This window comes from Sarcophilus harrisii, chromosome 2, assembly GCF_902635505.1.
Source record: "Sarcophilus harrisii chromosome 2, mSarHar1.11, whole genome shotgun sequence".
NCBI lineage: Eukaryota > Metazoa > Chordata > Mammalia > Dasyuromorphia > Dasyuridae > Sarcophilus > Sarcophilus harrisii.
This window is the reverse complement of record NC_045427.1, coordinates 589,861,624-589,882,431: the sequence shown is the minus strand read 5'-3', so window position 1 is coordinate 589,882,431 and position 20,808 is coordinate 589,861,624. Positions and strand designations below refer to the sequence as shown.

At 37.8% G+C, this 20,808-nt stretch overlaps 1 protein-coding gene across 1 annotated transcript in view; it reads left to right on the top strand.

Annotated features, from left to right (window-relative positions):
• Nucleotides 1-20,808, top strand: part of TLL2 (tolloid like 2) — a 156,209-nt gene that overhangs the window by 61,349 nt on the left and 74,052 nt on the right. Inside the window, exons 3-5 of the mRNA XM_031956177.1 lie at nt 9,948-10,025; nt 13,626-13,796; nt 19,996-20,113. Coding sequence (XP_031812037.1) covers nt 9,948-10,025; nt 13,626-13,796; nt 19,996-20,113 — 367 coding nt within the window. The remainder of the gene's footprint in view (nt 1-9,947; nt 10,026-13,625; nt 13,797-19,995; nt 20,114-20,808) is intronic.

Here is a 20,808-nt window from a genome sequence, read left to right as displayed (position 1 = left end):
TTGCTTAAGATTATCCACTAACCACTCTAGAAACTTCTAGATCATTTCCAAATTTACTTCTTAAAGGAATTCTATTTTTTCCTAATGGATGCTTTAGAGTCAATTTGAACAGAATCATTTTAAAAAATAGGTTTTACAGAAGTTTCCTCATAAATACTTACATTTCCTAGTCTTTCTTAACTAGATGTTGCTACACAAATTATAATTTTTATAGTTTTATAATATTGCATAAAGGAGATTATTTCTTACTTGCTCAAAATAAAGTAGCAGCTAGGCTCCCTAGCATAGCCTTTTGTTGGTTACTATTCCCAAGTCCATGGTACTTAAGGAGTGAGTAATACTCTTTCAAATTATTGTTGATGAGCCCCCATTTCCATTGAATTTCCCCAACCATGCTTAAATAAATCATGTGACATCATTGTAAAGCCAAGGGAACATTTATTTCAAAAAGAATGCAAGATAAACAAAAGAAATTTAAATCAAACTGCAAGTATTTCTATTACTCATTTCCCCAATCCCCTTTCCCATCCATCCCCTTTCCCATGCATTTTCCAAGGAGCAGCTGTTTTAGCTCCTGTTTAACTTGATTGGGCTATCTGTATAACACAGTCAAAGTAGCATATACCAAGTCTTTCACAGCATGAGGTTAGGTTAGCAGATATTAACTAGTAGCAGCAGTAAGCTTCTCAATATAGCATGATGGGCTGTAGTACTCTGAACAGAGTGTAATCACAGTTTTAGTAAATGTGTGAGAGCATCCCCTCAGCTGTAGAACCAGGTAACATTGTAGAAAGAATCATTTCCTAGAACAATTATTGAATAAATAGAATGTTAGGGCTATTACCAACTGCCATTTTTCCTCCTCTAAAATTCTATAATATGTCTTGTCCCCACTGAAATATTCCTGTGGTCTTTTCGAACTGGAGACACTGGTGGATTGCTGAGCTCTGCACAGGCTTCTGAAAGATGGAGTTTCCAAAAGTAATGTAGGAAATAAAGTGTCTTCTTAATATGATGGTTTTTAAGCCAAATAAGGCATTCCAATAAAGCAGTTGTTAGGTCAGATGTGTCTTTATTTAAGATCATTTTTATGATTTTTAATTATTTATTTATTTATTATATTTATTTGTTTATTTATTATATTTAAGATATTAAGATATTCCAGTAAATTTCAAAATGCAAGAAGATTCCGTAGTTAAGATTTTGATGATGTTGATGGAGCACAAGCAGTGTGTGAAAGAATTGTACTGTATAATCCGGTAATAATTTATGATTATAAATACCAAGAAGTTAGTAATGTCAAGTAGCAATTAGTAGAAGTCATAGAAATAATTGAAATAGTTTTTATTTGTTGATTATTATTGATTTTATTATTAATTTGTTTATTGATTACTATTAATTATTGTGAGATACATTCCCTAAACAACCCTGTTTTGCTTATTGCCTAATAGAGATATCCAATATTCTTTTGAACTTTGCATAAAGATACATGGTTCTGGCCTGTGTGCCTTTAATTTTTGTACCCTTAATATCTGTCTAGTTTTGGAGGGCTGTATATATACCTATGTATATATGTATATATATATATATATATATATATATATATATATATATGTGTGTGTGTGTGTGTGTGTGTGTGTATACATATACATATATATATACACACACACACATATACATATATATATGCACACACACTCACACACACATACAAACATACATATATATATATATATATATATATGCATTCTATAATATATAGGCTGAATCTACTTTTTGTTTTGGTGGAAGAAAATTGTATTTTCCCAAAGAAAGGCTGCTTGCTCCCAAAGTTGCTAACAGATTGCTTCTTAATTGAACTTGGGAGGTGAATTATATGGTGAATTAGAAAAAAGAACAACTCAGAATTTAGTGAATTGTTCCATAAAGGAAACTGTGGGATTGAATTGCAAATGCTGGATGGAAACCTTGCAGCCGGCCCCCATGCATCATGGGCTGGTGACCTCTGCTGTGTTTCAGTGAGAGCCTCAGCAGCCAGGAGAGCATTCTTCTCAAGGCTTAAAGTGCATTCTTTCCCAGAGACCAGCTGTAAGCCTTGGTTTCTTATGCAAAAGAGATGTTTGAATAAACCCCTGTGACTAATGAAATATACAGGATCTTTGCATGGTCTTTCTTACTAGAGAGATAATTAACTATCGATCATATAGAAATAAGAAAAGACATAATGAGATCTTTTCAAACATTTTAAATCTTGTAAAAATACCCAAGGGAAAACTTGAATGTATCCTTTCCCTGGCTATGTTTATGTTTATATCTTCATCTGCATCTCACACCAAGGTCAGAGCTAAGGTTACATAGACTAAATAATACCATAATGGCTGACATTTATATGGAGTTTTAAGGTTTGCAGAGAGCTTTAAGTCCTTGGTCTCAATTGATCCTTACAACAACAGTGTGAAGGAGGTACTCTTATTAACACCTCTTTATAGATGAGGCATCTGAGCCTCAGAGAAGTTAAGTACTCTGCCCAGGGTCACACAGATAGTAAATGTATAAAGCAGGATTCAAACTGACTCCAGATCTACATCAAAGATGTCAAACTGGTGGCCCAAGGAAGTGCAGCCCGAAGCAGATTAAAGTGTAATTGGGAAGTGTTTAACAAAATAAATAAAAATACAAAACAACATAGATAATGTTAATATGTGGTTTTCTAAATCAATGTGCAGTCACGGCTATTCCATGCTGCCTCTCAATCCTAAGGTGAAATGAATGGTGGTGTGGTCCTAACACTGAAAGAAAAGGGAAAAAAAAATCATGCTTAGCTTGAGATCACTTATAAAAGAACATCATAATACACAAATGAACTGGTATTATGGGCAAACCACTTGACTTCTCTGTGCCTCAGTTTTCTTATCTGTAAAATGAGAATAAAAATAGTCATATTACCTAACTCACACGGATGATGTAGAGAAATTATATCATAAAGATTGACATTAATGTGTATGTGTAGGGCTTAATTATTATTCCCCTTCTAAATTCCCACTTGAAAATAGCTTATTTAGGCAATAGGATGATATTGATTAGGTGCTATAAATGAGAGCAAGAGATCCCCTAACAGCAATGGGATCCCCTTTGGCCGGTGGCAGGTTTTACAAAAGAATTCACAAAACCCAATAAATACAGGCACGAGGTTTGTGGCAAGATTGGGTTTATTTATGCTAAGAAAGCAGTACACCAAGAAGACAGCTTTCTTAGTAGGAGAACTCCTGTTAGGAATTAGCAAAGGTTTACACTGAGAATGACCCCGTGGGTGAAGTCCAGAAGGGCATTGAGCAGAGAAGGGTGGACAAACCCTTCTTTCTGTGTTGGGTTAGTCTTGGCCTGGATCTGGGAGCAGTTTGAGTGACTATGTCCACCAGTGACCAGGCCGAGATTTCCAATTGAATGAGATGACTTATCTGGAAGTTGTCTGGGAAGGATGTGCCCCTCCCAGGGGCAGGGAAGGTTTGAGAGTCAGGAGCACTCTTCCCCCAAAGGTTCCTTTCCAACCCCCTCCCCCCAAAAGGGGGTACAGTTTAAATCGCCCCCCAAAGATTAAAGGGGACACAATTTCCATCAATACTTGGCTATTAAGGCAATGCCAATGGAACCAGAGTTCTAATAGCTAGCAGTCTGACACCAGCTTAGTTATGTGACTTATTTATGTGATGTGGTAGATGAAGTAACTGGACCAGGAGGCAGGAAATCCAAACTCATACACTTATCATTTGTGTGATCATGGACATGTCATAACCTCTAAGAGCCTCAGCTTCCTCATCGACTAAATGGAAGTAATAGGATTACTGGGCAGCTAGGTGACTCAGTAGATAGAGCGCCAGGTTTGAGTTCAAATCTACCCTCAGATACTTACTAGCTATGTGACTCTGGGTAAGTCCATTAACCCTGTTCCCTCAATTCTTCATCCGTAAAAAAATTGGGCTGAGAGAAGGAAGTGGCAAACCAGGGTCTTTACCAAGAAAACCCCAATGGACTAATGAAAAGTGAGACAGCTGAAAAATGATTCAACTCATAGGGTTACTATGAGGGTCAAAAAGAAGGTAACATATAAAGCACTGGGTAAGTTTTAAAATGCTGTATAAGTGTGTTACATTTTTATGGAATTTAGATTGAGACACTCCACCATCCTGCTTTTCTAATATATTTATTAAATCTTTTAATATTTATTAATATTTAAAATTTTATTTAATATTTATTGAATAATATATATTTAAATATATTTAAAATTTTAAATTTAATATTTGCATAGGTGGAGAAAATAACTTTTGTTTGATGTTGAATAAAGGTATTAGATAGATGTAAACTCATTCTCTGTTGGCTCATTGAAAACATCCTCCACACAGCTCTAGTAGCAAATGGGACAAGAGATATGATATGTATCTCCTACTCTTCCATAGAGCTTTTATCACCTCTGCCAAGTCTCTCTCTCTCTCTCTCTGTATATATGTATATATATATATATATATATATATATATGTGTGTGTGTGTGTGTGTGTGTGTGTGTATGTGTATATATATATATTTATATATATATATAAATATATATATATATATATATATTTGCTGAGGCAATAGCCCAGGGTCACACAGCTAGGAAGTATTAAGTGTCTGAGATCGGATTTAAACTCAGGTCCTCCTGACTTCAGGGCTGGTACTCTATCCACTGAGCCACCTAGCTGCTCCAGGTCTATATATTCTTAAAGCCTTTTGATCCATATGCCTTGAAGATAAGAGTATTTGGTATGGCAACATCTATTGAAAGCAACAATGTTCTTTATGAATCATTATCACATTTAGACCAAAGCTTCTTAAACTGTGAGTTGCAATCCCATAGGGGATCATGTAACTAAATGTTGGAGTTGTAAAAAATTTGGGAAATAGTAAAAGGTATCAGTTATTCTGCTAAGATTTAATTCTTTATGAACTAATAAACAAGCACATTCATTTCATTATCATGTAAATTTGATTTCTTCTTTAATAAATCATATGTAAAATTATATGTAAACCAAGGAATTGTTTTAAAATAACTTTAAAATAATTTATTATCAGTAAATGTTTGGTTTCTATACCTATTTTATATACCCATGTATCCAGAGTCATGTAAAAAATTTCTTGAATGAAAAGGGGTTGCAAGTGAAAATGGTTTGAGAAGCCTTGATATAGACAATAATATGTAACAATCCTATCTTGGACATTTAGCTAACTGTGTGACGCTGTTCAAATTATATAACCTTCTTAGGTCCTGATCTACAAAATGAGGAAGTAGACTTAGTCATTAAGTTCTCTTCTAGTTGTCACCCCAAGTTTCATCTGTGAAAATGATTTGGTCTGAAAACAATTTATTGGTTGATTTCTTCAAAATATTTTGAGGTCTCTATTCATATTTTAGAGATTTGACATCTGTCTATTCATGAAAGTTAACATGCTTCTGATAGAAAATTTAAGCTACCAGGTCAAATCTGCTAGATATTCAGTAGGTTCCAAATACTTATAACCTGCAGTGATATGTGCACTTTCCCCCTGCATCTTTGCAAGATGATGACAGTAATGATAGTGGTAATGGTGATAGATTATGGTGATGATAAAGATGAGGATGATTCATAGAAAGAATCAGACTCAGAAGGGTACTTATGAGTTGATGAATCAAGGGATTACTATGTGGGTGAAGAGACAAAATCAGGGAAAATCCTATTCATTTTCTTTTATCTAACATAGAAGAGTATATGAATAATCTTTTATGAATATTTGACATATATTTCAGCTTAATTTCTATTATTCTAGATTGTGAGCTCCTTAAAAGGAAATATAGTTTTATTCTTTGCATTTGTCTCTTCAATATGTAGGACAATATTTTATACATGTAATAAATAGATGCTTAATTAATGCTTTCTTGCTTATGATTTTTCACCACAATTGATTTTTAATGACTTATGGAAAAGTCAGATTGTTACAGAAAATAAAGAAGTTTTCAGTGATCTTTGTACCAGATTAATCAATCAACAAATAATTATTAAATACTTATTATGTGTTGGGTACTGAGCTAGGTACTGGGTAATCAGAGATGAAAATTAAATAGTCCTTATCCTCAAGAAGTTTATTATCTGTCAAGGAAGACACCATGTTTATACAATATTACTTATGAATTTAAGTATATACAAAATGGGGGCAGCTAGATGGTACAGTGGATAGACTGCCAGACCTGGAATCAAGAAGGCCCATTTCTGTGAGTTTAAATCTTACCTCAGACACTTGGTAGCTGTGTGAGGAGATAAAATATTCTCTTAGATATTTCCTTTGCCCCACATTTTGCTTTGCACTATGCAGTGTGTATGTATGTGTGTGTGCTCATGCACATTGATCTCTTTTCCTTTACCAAATTGTAAAATCTCTCATCTATATTTTTATTTTAACCCAGGGACCTTAGACTTACAAGGAATGGAGACGTTAAGAATATTGGTTGAATATAATGAATCAACTTTGAATGTGACTTATCTTTTGCCCATCTCACCTTTCCCCATCATCCATCCCTTCTTACACTGGCAGGTTGACTTTATTCCTGGGAACTTTCACTTCCCCACTCTAGTAGGAGACGCCATTTCTCAGACCTGTAACATCTCCTCTTTCCCCTATGAAATACACAGAGGACCTAGCCTCCCACACCATACCAAACCTCCCACACAAGGTCCAATCTCACATTTAGTGGCTCACTTTGATCTTCTGGAGAACTTAGGTGACTATCTATAAAATCAAATAGATTTTATAACATCATGATTTTCTGTAACATCCCTTTAGCCTATCACACAGATGCCCAGCTCTAAGCAATTATTCCCAGAAACTGAGCAAGTTCAGGTCTGCAAGGAAACCTCAATTGTGGCTCTGACCCACTCATTGATTGGTATGCTTACTTTAGGACAACACAGGGCCAGGAATTCCACAGGAGCTCCTGAGCCCTTCAGCCAGGTTTAGAACCAGGAACACACAAAGGGGAGAGAGAAAATTGAGCACTAGTCCGCAGCCAATCCACTGGGAATTTCTTGGAGCCTCCATATCTTGGCCTGGCCATACAGTCTTAGGATCATAGATTCAAAAGTGTAAAGGATCTCAGACATCATCTAGACCAACTCTCTTGTTTTACAGATGAGGAAACTGAGACCCTAGAAATCCCACAAGTCAGAATTTGAACACTAGTTCTTTGACTCCAGAGCCAGTGCTTTCCCCTCTGTATCATATGGCCAACTTCTGGTCCGTTGCCTTCCCTTCCTACACTGTCCCATAGCATTCCCAAAGGATGGAGTGGTCTGACTAGCACTGCAGCCAGTACAAAATTGGCTTAAATACCTCAACTACATATGAAGAGAGCCTCTGATTCTTTCTTTGTACTACTTAACCTGAGCTGAAAGAAAACAAGAATACAGCTCTAAGACTAAGTGAGCAGGAAGCACATCCATGGAATATGGAAATCTGGCAGAAGGTCCCTGGATGGAGTGTGGAAATCTGACAGAGAGGACCCCAGCAGCTGCAAAAGGGACATGAGTAGCTTTGGGGTTACTAGGCGAAGCAGAAGCAAACACAACCAAGGACATTACTCAACTCACTTGTTCCTAAAGGAATGTTTTCAGCTTACTAGCTTTCATAGAATCCCTGCTCTCTCTCTCTCTCTCTCTCTCTCTTTCTCTCTCTCTCTCTCTCTCTCTCTCTCTCTCTCTCTCTCTCTCTCTCTCTCTCTCTCTCTCTCTCTGTATCTATATATTTGTATCGGTTTGTTTTTTACATCCTGAGTATTTGGGCTAGTGTAGTGTTTTGGAGGATATTCGCTTATTAGCATATGTTAAGCAACTCTTGCATGCAGGGTAGTGAATGTCGATCATTTTTCATTTGTTGGGTATTTTAATAAAGCTTTGTATGTTTAAACATTGTCATCCCAAACAGATGGTGCTGTTCTGGAGCATAGGAATGATGCATATTGCTTTTTTTGTCTCCCAAGTGCCTAGTTTTGTACCTCATACATAATAAGTCCTTAATAAACATGTGCAGCCTTTTACTTGCAAGTTCTCATGACTTTTAGAGAACTTGATCTTTCTTGCTCTAAAGTCTAGGAAAGGATTTAAGCAATCACTGTGACTTGTGTTCAGCGATGACTCTCAGGTTTCTTTTGCTGCCCAGGTAAACAGGATCAGGTTTCCCATAGAAGTAGCAACTTCTCCTCTGGGGAAGGAGGCAAAACATTCCATCACTTTCAAGCACAATATCTATAACCCAAAGTTCCTGCTAGTTTGGGGGCCAGGGAGGAGGTCTGTAGCTTAGAGGAAAGAGCACTCACTGGTTTGGGGGTCAGAAAATCTAGGTTCAGATCCAGGCTTCTCTATTTATTACTTGTGTGAAGTTGGTCAAGTCACTGAACTTCTCTGTGTGACATCTGACTTGATTTTTCATTGCCTTTCTGACAGTTTGCTAAAACTCATGGACCCCTTCTCAGAATAAGGTTTTTAAATGTATAAAGTAAAATACATAGGATTACAAAGGCAATCTGTGATGTTGAATAGTTATCAAAATATTTAAAAACAAAAATAAGTTCATGGAGCCTAGATTAAGAACTCTTAGATGACATCATCTCCAAGACCCCTTTCAGACCTCAGACCAAAATCTTATCTGTCTCCCATAATAAAACACTCGTAGAAAAAAATCCCAGAAAAAAACATGTGGATTTGTAGTGACAAACAACAACTGGAAGGTATGCTACTTGGTGGATAGGGACAAATGACAGAATAGATGGAGAGATCGAAGAGTAGGTTAAGAGTGAACAATGATACGAATTGTGGCAGAAAGTTTACCTGACTTGGAGTTAGATCATATCTCTGCCACTAACTTTCTGAGGGACTGTGGGATAAAACAGTGAAAATCTGTTAACTCAGCAGATGAGCAGATTGCCTTCAATAAAAAAAAAATCTAAAATCTATCCTAGAATCTGTTTGGCCCAGTCAGAACCAAGTCTTAATTTAGGTCTGGAGTTTGTTCCTTCATATTTTTTAATTACTTTGCTTCTGTTTTTATCATTCACCATATTTGATTTTAGAACAAATTGGAAAGGGATTCAAAGTCCACCTAGATAAGTCCTTATCTGAGAAAGATTCTCCTTGACAACATCATCACCTTGGCTTAAAATCTCCAGTAAGGGAGAACCTACTACCTCCTTTATGAATAACTCTGATTATTGGGACATTTGTTCTTAGCTGAGGTCTAAATTTTACCTTTTCATAAGTTCTGTCTATTGCACCTACGTCTGCTCCTTGGGACCAAGCAGAGGCAGGTTCATCCTTTTCCCTGTAATAGCTCATAACATACTTGAAGACAGTTATGAAGTCCTTCCAGGCTAAATATCTCTAGTTCTTTTGAGTGATCCTCATATTGAATGAAGCTAAACCATTTCATTCTACTGCTCACCTTTCTTAAGATGCTTTCCAGCTTATTTGTGTCTTTCCTAATGTTAAGGGCATGTCTGAGAGGGATCTCGGTGAAGGTCAATAATCACTCTTCACCTCTGTCAATTATAATTATTGATGAGTTTCTCTCAATACTTCAGATATTCAATTCCCTTGGACAAAGTCATAGAACATCAGAAGGAACAGCTGCAAAAAGATAGGTACCAGCCCAACCCAAACTTGAAAAGACAGATACCTAGGCTAACCCATACTGGAAAATATAGATATCTAGACCAACCCATCCCTGAAAAGATAAGTTAGAGTTCCTGGTAACTAAATTCAGAGATTGTAGATATATCTTTACAGGTTTAATGACATTCCCAATTAGTGATCTTTGTTTCATAATAGTTTTATGTCAGTGTGAAAAAAATTGGTGCTTCTATAAATTTTTTTTTCCTGCTTCCTTTTCAGGTGGCCTTGGAGAACAGTCTTATGAAATTGAGCCGAATGCCACAGCCCCCAGTCATAGTACCAAGAAAGTTAAAAAGGGTAATGTGGTACCCCACCCAGACATTTGGGTATCTTTTATTTAATATCTTATCAACTGAAAAACCTATTCTGTTAGAAATACAGAATTCTGTTGGCTGGAATGTAGCTAAGCCCAGCAGTCAGCAAAATACAAAGGATCTGTTAATTGGTGGATTAGGGATGGGTTAAGCTGTTAATCTGGACCACTCAAAGAAATGGAAATTTTCAGCTTCATGTTGAATCATGTAGTAGCAGCCCTAGAGAGGCAGCCCTGAAGGCATAGAAGGTATGGACAGTGGACCACACATGGGCATTGCTGGATTTTGATTAAAGAGAATGTTCATAAAAGCAGGATAAAACTTCTTTTCTACCTCTCTACAAGTTACAAGTGGAGTTTCTTTCTTATCTCTGCCTGAAAGAATCCCAAATTTCCTTCAAAGCTCAGCCCAGAGATTACCCTATGAAATCAGTCCATAGGGTCCATGGACCCTAAGCTAACAGCCTCTCATCTATGGGAATACACTTATTCAATATAAAACAAACCTATGTTCTACTTATCAGTGCCTAAAACCTTACATAAAGTAATCTAACTGCCCCCCCCCATAATCAATTTTTAATAGTGGAGGCACCTTTCACTTTTTTGACACTTTTTCTTTTCCAAAAAAAACATCTTTTTCAATTTTTACGACCTTCATCAAAATAATTTTTCAGTTTTTTTCTGTGTTGTATGTAAATGTATTTGACATTTTGCCTTCTCACCTGGTGACCATCTATCATCATGGTGATAATGGGTAAGCACAGGGGCAAAAAGATCCTTATTGTTAACATTGTTGTTTTTATTATTCCGTTCAGTTTTCTTTCTGGAATGCAGGAAAAGCAGGACTATCTATTTACAAATGACTTTTCCTTCCTATTCCATGTTCACATAGTGTCCAATCTCATGACCTAATCCATGTATATACATTATCCTGGCACACTAAGGAATTGTGTTACCTGGTGCTGAAAGCAAGTTGTCCACCTCTGTGCAGAGAAATGACAGCTGTTTAAACAGCTGCAGAGCCAAACCACTAATGGCAACCGGAAGAGCATAAAGCTACCGCAGCCTGTTAAAACCCCTGGATTTAGTCTATTTTAACTGATTACCCAAATCAAGGTTAGCCCAGAACAACAGGACATAGACTCTTGAGAGCGAGAGAGTTTGTTCCTCCTACTCAAAGCTCTTTCTTTCTGGACACTAGCGTGCACCAAGGGGCATTGCTTTGGTTGAAAAGGATAGATTAAAAAAAAACATGAAAAGATGTCCCCATCTGTGATATACAAAAGAAGGAATGAATAAGCATTTATTAAGTACTTTATGCATGCAGAGCACTGAAGCTATAAACAGAAAAGTCTCTAGGAACTTACATTCTAATGGGGGGAAATGACAGACAGAGACAGTTACATCCACCCTGGACATTTAGAGGTCTCGCTCTTAAGTTAAGAGAGAGGACCCAGAAAGTGGGATAGGCTAAAGTGGTATCTCCATTTCTCTGTTCTCTGGGCCAGTGGTTTGGGGGAGATTGTTTTATTTGATTTAAGGGTTAGACAAGTTGTGTGTCAGTCGGACAATTCCCCTTTAATCACAAATTCCCCCCCAACAGGGACCCCCTTTACTGCCCCATAAGAGAGACCTCACAAGTAGGAGAGGGGATCTGAACCTCCCGGATTCATCTTGCCCCTGCTCAGCTGTGTGTTTATTTCCTTCTATTATTCAGCGCCTGTCAGCCCTGACCGTGGGGCTTTGCTGGTCCCGGCTTTCTGTGGGAACCATAAGAAACTTCCTGGTGCTCTCCGAGGCACCTGGCAGTTTGAGGAATCCCTCTTGCGTGGAGTTCAGGGCTCAGCATGCATTTTTGAGTTTATAATTGGATTAACGAAATGGAGTGTGTAAACAGCTTCCCAAATGAAGCTGTGACTATTTTGATAGCATCTGATTTCCATAACCATATTAATAAGAAGAATGTGTTCTTCAGTTTTAAAGGACATTCTCCCCAATAATTCCCAGTGCTTAGCCACATAGCACAAATGAGCCCATGTGGAAGAGGTAGACAGAAAAGGAGCAAAGCCCCAGTTGCCCCTCAGCCCCACTGGAAAAAGCTGATATTTGGGGGCCACTAGTGACCCACCGTGTGAGCCTTTGACTAACTTTTGGCTGTTCACACCTTTGCGAAAGAGTCTTCCCTCCATCATTCTCCTGTAGCCCACCTTTCAGAGCAGAGCTCTTCCCGTATATGCTATGGAGACAGCAATTTGGCCAAAACATTTGTGAGATTTCCTTTCCCGAGTTTATAATGGTTTATCCAGATGGCTGGACTGCTGGTGGATTTATTTCCAGCCATAGAAGAAAAGTCTTTCCCCGGATACAAGACTCAGGATGTCACCTGGGAAAAGCTGAGACCAGACCACAGGACCATTTAGGGCCCCACTGGGACTGAGCCTGGGAATGAAATGTTGACTCATGATGGCAGCTGTCGTGTGGCAGAGTTTATGGCAGTCCACCTCAGGAAGCAGATCCATATGAATGTGTTTGAGTTTGGGGCGTGGTTGGTAGACTGGATTGTTTTCTTTTTTGGCACAAGCCCTTTTAGTGCCAATCCAGATGCAGAGTATTCCAAGATAATAAATAAAATTACACTGGATTCTGATTTTTGAGATAACAGTAATTCAGGAAAATCCAATAATGACATTTGCATTAGAATCTTTTCCCAGCCCAAGCAGAACATCTGTTTAGACATATTTTTAATCTGTAAATGCTTCCTGTGCTAAGTCCTCAGGAAATTAAATTTCTCACTGGGTCGAGTGGTAAGCTGTCATTCACTAACCTATCACTGCAAATTATATCCCTTGTCTTTCCCCAGTTAGAGTTTAGATTTTTCCATGCTAGCTAGATGATATAAAAATTGTGCCTGTGACTCGCTGTTACATTTCTATTTAGTATTATCATTTGGGAAACAGAGGAAGCATGATAGGTATTATTTGGAATGTAGAAGGCTTTTTCCACCCCTGATTTTCTACTGAAGAAAAGGACACAGAAGTAAGTGGGAAATTGTTGCATTAACATGAGAGATTAAGCAAGTGTTTCTCACTTAACCTCAGTTCTGCCACTAATCCCAGCATCTTGGCCTAAATTTACTAAACCAGGAATGATTATTGAATAACCCAGTTCTAAACATAAAAGACTTTGCTTTTTCTCATGCCATCAAAAAGTCTTCATCTCAGAACTGATTAGAACTGTTTTAATATCCAAATTGAGATGTGTGTTAGGAGATACTTCCTTTTTATTATAGACTAATTATTTCAGAAAGTGGAGTCACTTTTGGTGTTTTGTGGGGGTAAGGAATCAAACATGGGGATACTCACATTATTTTCTGAGGAATCTTGGTTTTAGCTTGTTAATGGGAAGCTTAAGAGTTGAGATGGATATATCTATGGTGAACATTCATTAGGTCAGTCACAAAAGCGGTTGCTATTCTCTCCAAGAGCTAGGAATGCCTAATCATTCTAAGCCTCTTCATGAGTGGTAGAGGTAATTTTGGGGTGACCGTTAAATGCCTAGAACTGAAACGAGAGACTGTTTTACAGGGGGCAGGCAGAACTCCATGCTGTCACGGAGACTAAAGAAAAAGGGCCCAAAGGCTTCTCTTGCTGGACCTGTGGAATCTTCGTCCCGAGTCCGAAGAGCTACTACATCGAGGACTGAGAGAATCTGGCCTGGAGGGGTGATTCCCTATGTCATTGGAGGAAATTTCACAGGTCAGTTGTTAAGAAAAGATGTAAACTTGGGGATAGTGCTGCAGTTGTAGCTTAGACTGAGCCAGGTAATGAGAAGCTGAGCTTCTTTCTTTCTTTCTTTCTTTCTTTTCTTTCTTTCTTTCTTTCTTTCTTTCTTTCTTTCTTTCTTTCTTTCTTTCTTTCTTTTCTTTCTTTCTTTCTTTCCTTTTCTTTTCTTTCTTTTCTTTCTTTCTTTCTTCTTTCTTTCTTTCTTTCTTTCTTTCTTTCTTTTCTTTCTTTCTTTCTTTCTTTCTTTCCTTCCTTCCTTCCTTCCTTCCTTCCTTCCTTCCTTCCTTCCTTCCTTCCTTCCTTCCTTCCTTCCTTCCTTCCTTCCTTCCTTTCTTCCTTCCTTCCTTCCTTCCTTCCTTCCTTCCTTCCTTCCTTCCTTCCTTCCTTCCTTCCTTCCTTCCTTCCTTCCTTCCTTTCTTTCTTTCTTTCTTTCTTTCTTTCTTTCTTTCTTTGTAATTGGGGTTAAGTGACTTGATGAGAGGGTCATATAGCTAGGAAGTATCAAGTATCTGAGGTCAAATTTGAATTCAGGTCCTCCTGACTTCAGGGCCGATGCTCTATGTACTGTACCATCCAGTTGCCCCTTGAGCTGAATAAGCTGAAGGGTATTCTGACATCCGTGGTGTAGGGTAGGGCACCATAATTTTCTAGGTAAACTTGAATGGGCAAAAAAAATTACATCCTTATTTTCATCCATCTCTAATTGAAATTTAGCCTTTCTAAGGGACAGAATATTGGACTTGATATTAGGAAGACTTGTTTGAAATCTGCCTCAAACTTATTAGCTATGTGTCCCTAGTCCTGGCCCTTAATCTTTCTCTGTCTCACTTTCATCATCTGAAACATAGAAGTAATAATAACACTTATCTCACAGGGTAGTTGTGAAGATCAAATAAAGTAACATGGAAAACTTTTTGCAAACCTTAAAGCTTTTTATAAATGCTATCATTATTATTATTATTTAAACACATTTTGAGAAGCAGTTCATAGGGTTCAGCAGACTGCAAAAGGAGTTTATGACCCAGAGAACACTAACAATTTCTGGTCCAGTGAAAAGAATATTAGGCGGCAGTCAGAGATCTTGCCCTGCGTCTTACCCTGTCCGTTCTTAGCTATGTAACTATGGACAATGCAGTTAGATTTCTTGAACCTTGAATTCCTGGAATCAGTTTCCTCATCTATGAAATAATGATAGCAGTTGTATGTGTTTAGAGTTCTCATTATTCCTCAACTAGAATGTCCAGGAATCTAGGAGCCAGACTAGCTAACCAGTATAACAATACTTTTAAGTTCCTTGATTTGGCTGTTATTTTGATTAATAGAGATTACAGCTTTACAGGAACCTAGAAGAATTGCCTTGACAAAAAGTCCTAGTATCCTGAGACTGACCTGCTGATGTATTTTCTCAAACTCAGTGAAGTCAGTCCTCAGAGAGCATACAGTCCACCTCTGTCCTGTGTTTGAGGTACACCTGCCTGGGCTTTGAATTTCTGGAGCTTTCAGGGATCCAGGGTCTTCTTTCCAATGAGTTGTCACTGGAGAAGGATTTCAAGGAACCAAATGACCAAATACTTGTTTATTTCTATAGAACATTGATTGTAGAAGGATCAAGGTAGACCTGTTTGAGCTTTGACTCCTCTTCTGGAGCTTTCAGGAATCCAAGGTTGTCTTCCCAATGAGCTGTTATTGGAGAAGGACTTCAAGGAGGTGATTGACCAAATATTTGGTCATTTCTATAGAACGTTGATTGTAGAAGGATCAAGATTAGAGATCATCTAGTCCATCCTGTCCCCTTATTTTATCCATGAGAAAATCAAAGATGAAAGGGGTGCTATGATTTGCCCAAAGACAGGCAGGAGACAGCTTGAATTCTGGGGATTCCAAATTCAGCATTGTTTCCTCTTGCATTGTGCAGCCTCTGGATTAAGTTACCTTTTTGAGATTGCATACACTTGAACCCAGGTCCTTCTTTCACTGAAACCATGTCAAAAGTGAATTCCATTTCGAGACAACCACTTCTGCAGACACATTGTCTCTTTGGAAATGGCCACAGGGATTTTGTCAGAGTGAGAATCCAACACTGAACTTTCAGGATACCTTTATATGTGAAGGAAGGGAATAGCACTTACAAAGCACCTATTATGTACCAGGCACTGTGCGAGTGCCCTACAGTTGTACAAGTACTCTGGGATGTAGGTACTATTATGACCCTCATTTTACAATTGAATAAATTGAGGCAAATGGATTAGGTGACTTGGCCAGGGTTACACAGCTAGTAAGTGTCTGAGGCAGGAATTGAATTCAGGTCTTCCTGCATCCAGACCTGGCTCCTTATCCACTGAACCCCTTAGTTGCCTCATTTATTCTTTTCAGTTTCCTCTCTGAGGTCATACAGATAGTTAGGAACCTGAGACAGTATTCAGACTCTTTTAAGTCCATCAAAGGTTCTAACTACTTATAGGTCTCCTAGATTTAGACTTCATGTAAGGAAACAGTTCAGAAGTGGGATGAGCTGCTTAAATAGTAAGTTTTCTCTTATTAAAAATCTTTGCCCAAAGGATAGACAATGACTGTGGGAAGATATTTTCGAAGAGATTCTCAAAAAGAGAGAGAGAGAGAAAGAGAGAGAGAGAGAGAGAGAGAGAGAGAGAGAGAGAGAGAGAGAGAGAGAGAGAAAGAGAAGAGAGAGAGATTGATTCTCTGTCAGGTACAAATTAAACTAGAATAATCTCTGAGGCTTCTACCAACTCTAAGATTTAATGATTCTGAAAACTGTCCTTTGTGCCTACCATTTCAGCAGCTGAAGAATTTTTCTATTTCAAAATGTGTCTTGTCTCCACAGTTTTGACATTCAATTCAATTCAATAAACATTTATTAAACACCTACTGTGTTCTAGGCATTGTGCTAAGTGCTGAGGATTCAAAAAGAGCAAAAGACAGTCCTTGTTCTCAAGGAGCTTACACTTTAGTATTAATTGAAAGTGACTAGAAAATAAACCCATTGGATTATGGATCTAGACCTGGAAGGAAAACATAGAGGCCATCTAATCCTAGTCTTCTTCATTTACAAATAAGGAAACTGAAGTTCAGAGAAGTGAGGTAATTAGTCCAAAGCTAGATTTTGAACTCATGTATTCTGACCCTAAATTTAGTGAAACTAAGTGAGATTTCCATAGCATGCTCCCTTTCTCTTAGATTCCTTACTTTCAAAATGAAAGTAGACTGGAGCCTCTCTCTCAAAGACCCCCTTGCAGGTCCATCATTCTATCATTCTTCATGCACTGTTTTCTCCCTCTATCAAATGAGATCAATAAGCCGGCTCACTCTTCCAGCTTGCCCTATTAATAAAATAGTACACCATTGGGATGTCTTTGGAAATAAGATCATCCACTGTCATCATCATTCCTATCCACCTTCCCACCACTCACACATATATAGAACTTCAAGGTATATCGAATGGTTTTGTCACAGTGACCTGTTCAGTATGGCAAATATTATTATTCCCATTTTGCAGATGAAGAAACCGAGACTCAAAGAGCATAAAGGAGTGCTCTGTGATCTCACAGCCAATAAATGGCAAAGCCCAGGCTTAAACTCTGGTGTCTTGATTTCAGAGCTATTGATTCTCCACTAAATTACTTTTCCCACTAAACCATGTTATCACCACCCTCATTGAAACTTAAGAGCTAGAAGGGACCTTAGGGAGTTATTTGGAATCCTCCTGAGAGGGATATAAAAAGAGTTTTGTTGAAAGGCGCTGGTTTTGTGTTTTAACTGTGCCTTTTCAGCATCTGGAGTGCTTTCCTGTCCCAGGAAGTGCCATGTCATCATGGCTATTAACCCATTCACACATATGGTGTTTGGGAACATTTTGTGTTTTAGAGACTTCTTAGTGTCCCTCATCTAGGCTGACACTCCTCCCCAAATTAAAAGAAAACAAATAAATGAGCTAGAACTAAGAGTTTGTCTTATAAATTTACTTTTGTACCAATAAACTGAAATTGCAATTTTCCAGTATTGAATAATAATATTAATATAAACAAGCACATATATTTGGTTTGCAATTAGTATTTTAACTGTCTTTGGTTTACAAATATTGTATCATTTGATATGATAGTATCATGATATATGATGTAATGGTATGCATATTATGATATCATTGAATTTATATATAGAAATGTTATAACATGTGATATATGATTTTATATAATGATAATGCTATGAGTTAGCTACGATATGTAATATATCACATTTTTCAAATGAGAAACTAAGACTCAGAAATATGAAGTCACTTCTTTTTAATCACATAACTAGCAAGTATCAGAGACAGGATTTGCACCAAGTCTGGCTCTTTAATCAGCCTTCCAGGCTGTCTTTCTGAATGGCCAACGCCAGTCACTCTTTGCTTTCCTTCTTTTGCACCTCCAAACCGTTCCCATTCATTCTCTAGAGCTGACATCAGGATGATGTCAGTTAATACAAACAAAGCTTCCTTAGGTGTTCCATCATCTCTCTAACTGTGGAGCAGTTGCTGCCCTTTGAGAGATTTTTGTCCCAAATGTGTTTTTCCAATTCACTTAAAAGGAGCCTAATGAATAAACTGTAAGTCTGAGAAGCCAGATTTAGCGAGGATGGGGACCATCTTTTCTTGGGACGTTTCATGGCTTTTCAGTTCTGGAGTTCTCAGAAAAGCAAAGGAACCAGAAATAAAAGTATTAGTTTTTTATGCAAGTGAAGTATCCAGTGTTCTGAGAACTCTTAGGATTTTCCTTTAGATTTCTTCTTGGAAAAAAAAATCACCTTATGCTTTTGTATAAAGTGGGGAGGAGAACCAAGTTAACCTTTTAGTCTCCTGACACTTGTAAGCACCAGTTATAGGGGGAGACATCTGTCCTATTCCCATGGTACCTACCAGTATTGGGCAGACAACGTGCTTCTTCTTCCCAGAATAAATTGGTACTAAGAAGGAGTGAGCCCCAACACATGACCCCAAAAGTCCAGTTGCCTGCCATCTCCGGGGGTCCTTTCCCTAAATGTCGCACTGATGGGACACTGTGGGCAGTAGCCATGGGGACCTATGCATATAGGCTGCCCAGATCAGCATCCTGGAAGTTCTTACTGACTTTGGTGAGGTCCCTGGCTCTGTTTCTATGCCCTCGCCTCAAAGGAATTTGTCTCAGGTGCCCAAATCCTCAGGTACAGTACATGTTAGGGTAAAATTTGAAGCGATCTGTTGGAAATAGCATTTTCACTAGTAATATAAGTTGAAAGGACATAGATCTCTGAAAACCTCCTTTCCCCTATCATTTTCATTAAAGTTACAGTGCTTCCACATATATTGGGGTAAGGAAAATTACTTAACCTCTTTAGGCCTGTTTTCTTGTTCATAAAATGACAAGTTTCTAAAGTTTCTTCAAGCCCTGAAATTCTATCTGTTTGGCTAAGTCTATGGCTGTGCTTAATCCATATAACCCTTATTTTATAGGTTTGTAAATTCGGAAAAGTCAATCAATCAATTAATAAACATTTATTAAGTACCTACTATGTGTTAGGCATGAGTGCTAAGTTCTGGGATATGAAAAAAGGCAAAAGACAGTCCCTGACCTCAAAGAGCTTAACACCTGAATGGAGTCATGTTTAATTTTGAGCAAAGAATGTTGTTTTCACCCGGAGAGAGGCCTGTGGTAACTGAGTGTGAATCACAACACTTTTTTTGTTGTTGTTGTTTGCTTGCATTTTATTTTCTTTCTCATTTTTTCCCTTTTGATTTGATTTTTCTTGTGCAGCAAGATAATTATATAAACATGTATGCATATATTGGATTTAACATATATTTTTACCATGTTTAACATATATTGGATTACTTGCTATCTAGGGGAGGAGGTGGGGAAAAGGGGAGGGCAAATTAGAACACAAGATTTTGTAAGGATTAATGTTGAAAAATTATCCATGCATATCTTTTGAAAATTAAAAAGCTTTAATAAAAGAAGAAGAATATTGTTTTCTATGGAGTAACAATGCCATATGATGGCTCCTTGGGAAATGGACTCAAGAATCCTTTTAGGCAAGGTTATATTTTTTTGTACCTGTAGAATAAAATAGGATTAACCAGAGACAGACATGTAAACAAGGTAACAAATGAATGAGTCTTGGTGTTCTCATATTGTTTTAGGGAGCCAGCGGGCCATTTTTAAGCAGGCCATGAGGCACTGGGAGAAACACACCTGTGTGACCTTTATAGAGAGAACAGATGAGGAAAGTTTCATTGTGTTCAGTTACAGAACATGTGGGTAAGTAAGAGAAACCAAGAAATCTAGCTTCATTTTGATTATAGATGAATCACTTTAAATGAGAGAGCCAAGCAAAAATTCTTAATGAAGAACTTTTCATTTTATGAAAGTTTTTCTAGACATACTCTCAATTGTCAATGTCTTTCTTAAAATGAAGATTTAAACACAGAATTCTAGATGCTGTCTGCACAGTTCAAAGAATTTCTTTCCATAATCTGAACATTCTAAGATTCAGTGATCCTAGTTGAATCAGATCACCCATTGAGGGGTAACTTGTTCACTGGCTCTCCTGGAGAGGGATAAAGTAAACATGTTGGGCATTCAATCTTTCCTGTCCCTGACAAATGTCATAGAAGAGGCTGTATCTCTGCCTGCTAGATTTTGGGTATCTGTATATTTGAGGAATGGTAGGGAAGGAGGATTTGGTTGTGATAGTTCTCAAGTAAATGTGAAGAAAGACATACAAGTTGGAGAGAGGAGAAAGCAATGTAGAGAGATTGTGGGCAGCTTGGAGCCCTTGAACTGCTTCTTTCCAGCTTATGTCCTTAAATACATGGTTCACTGCCCTAACATCTAGCACTCTTCCCCCTGCCACCCCCAAACCTAACCCAACAACAATCCAGCATCTCTGCAAGCAGGTGTTATAACTGTCAAACACCCCTTCTAGCTCTGGGTTTGGAGTTAATTCAACTCCA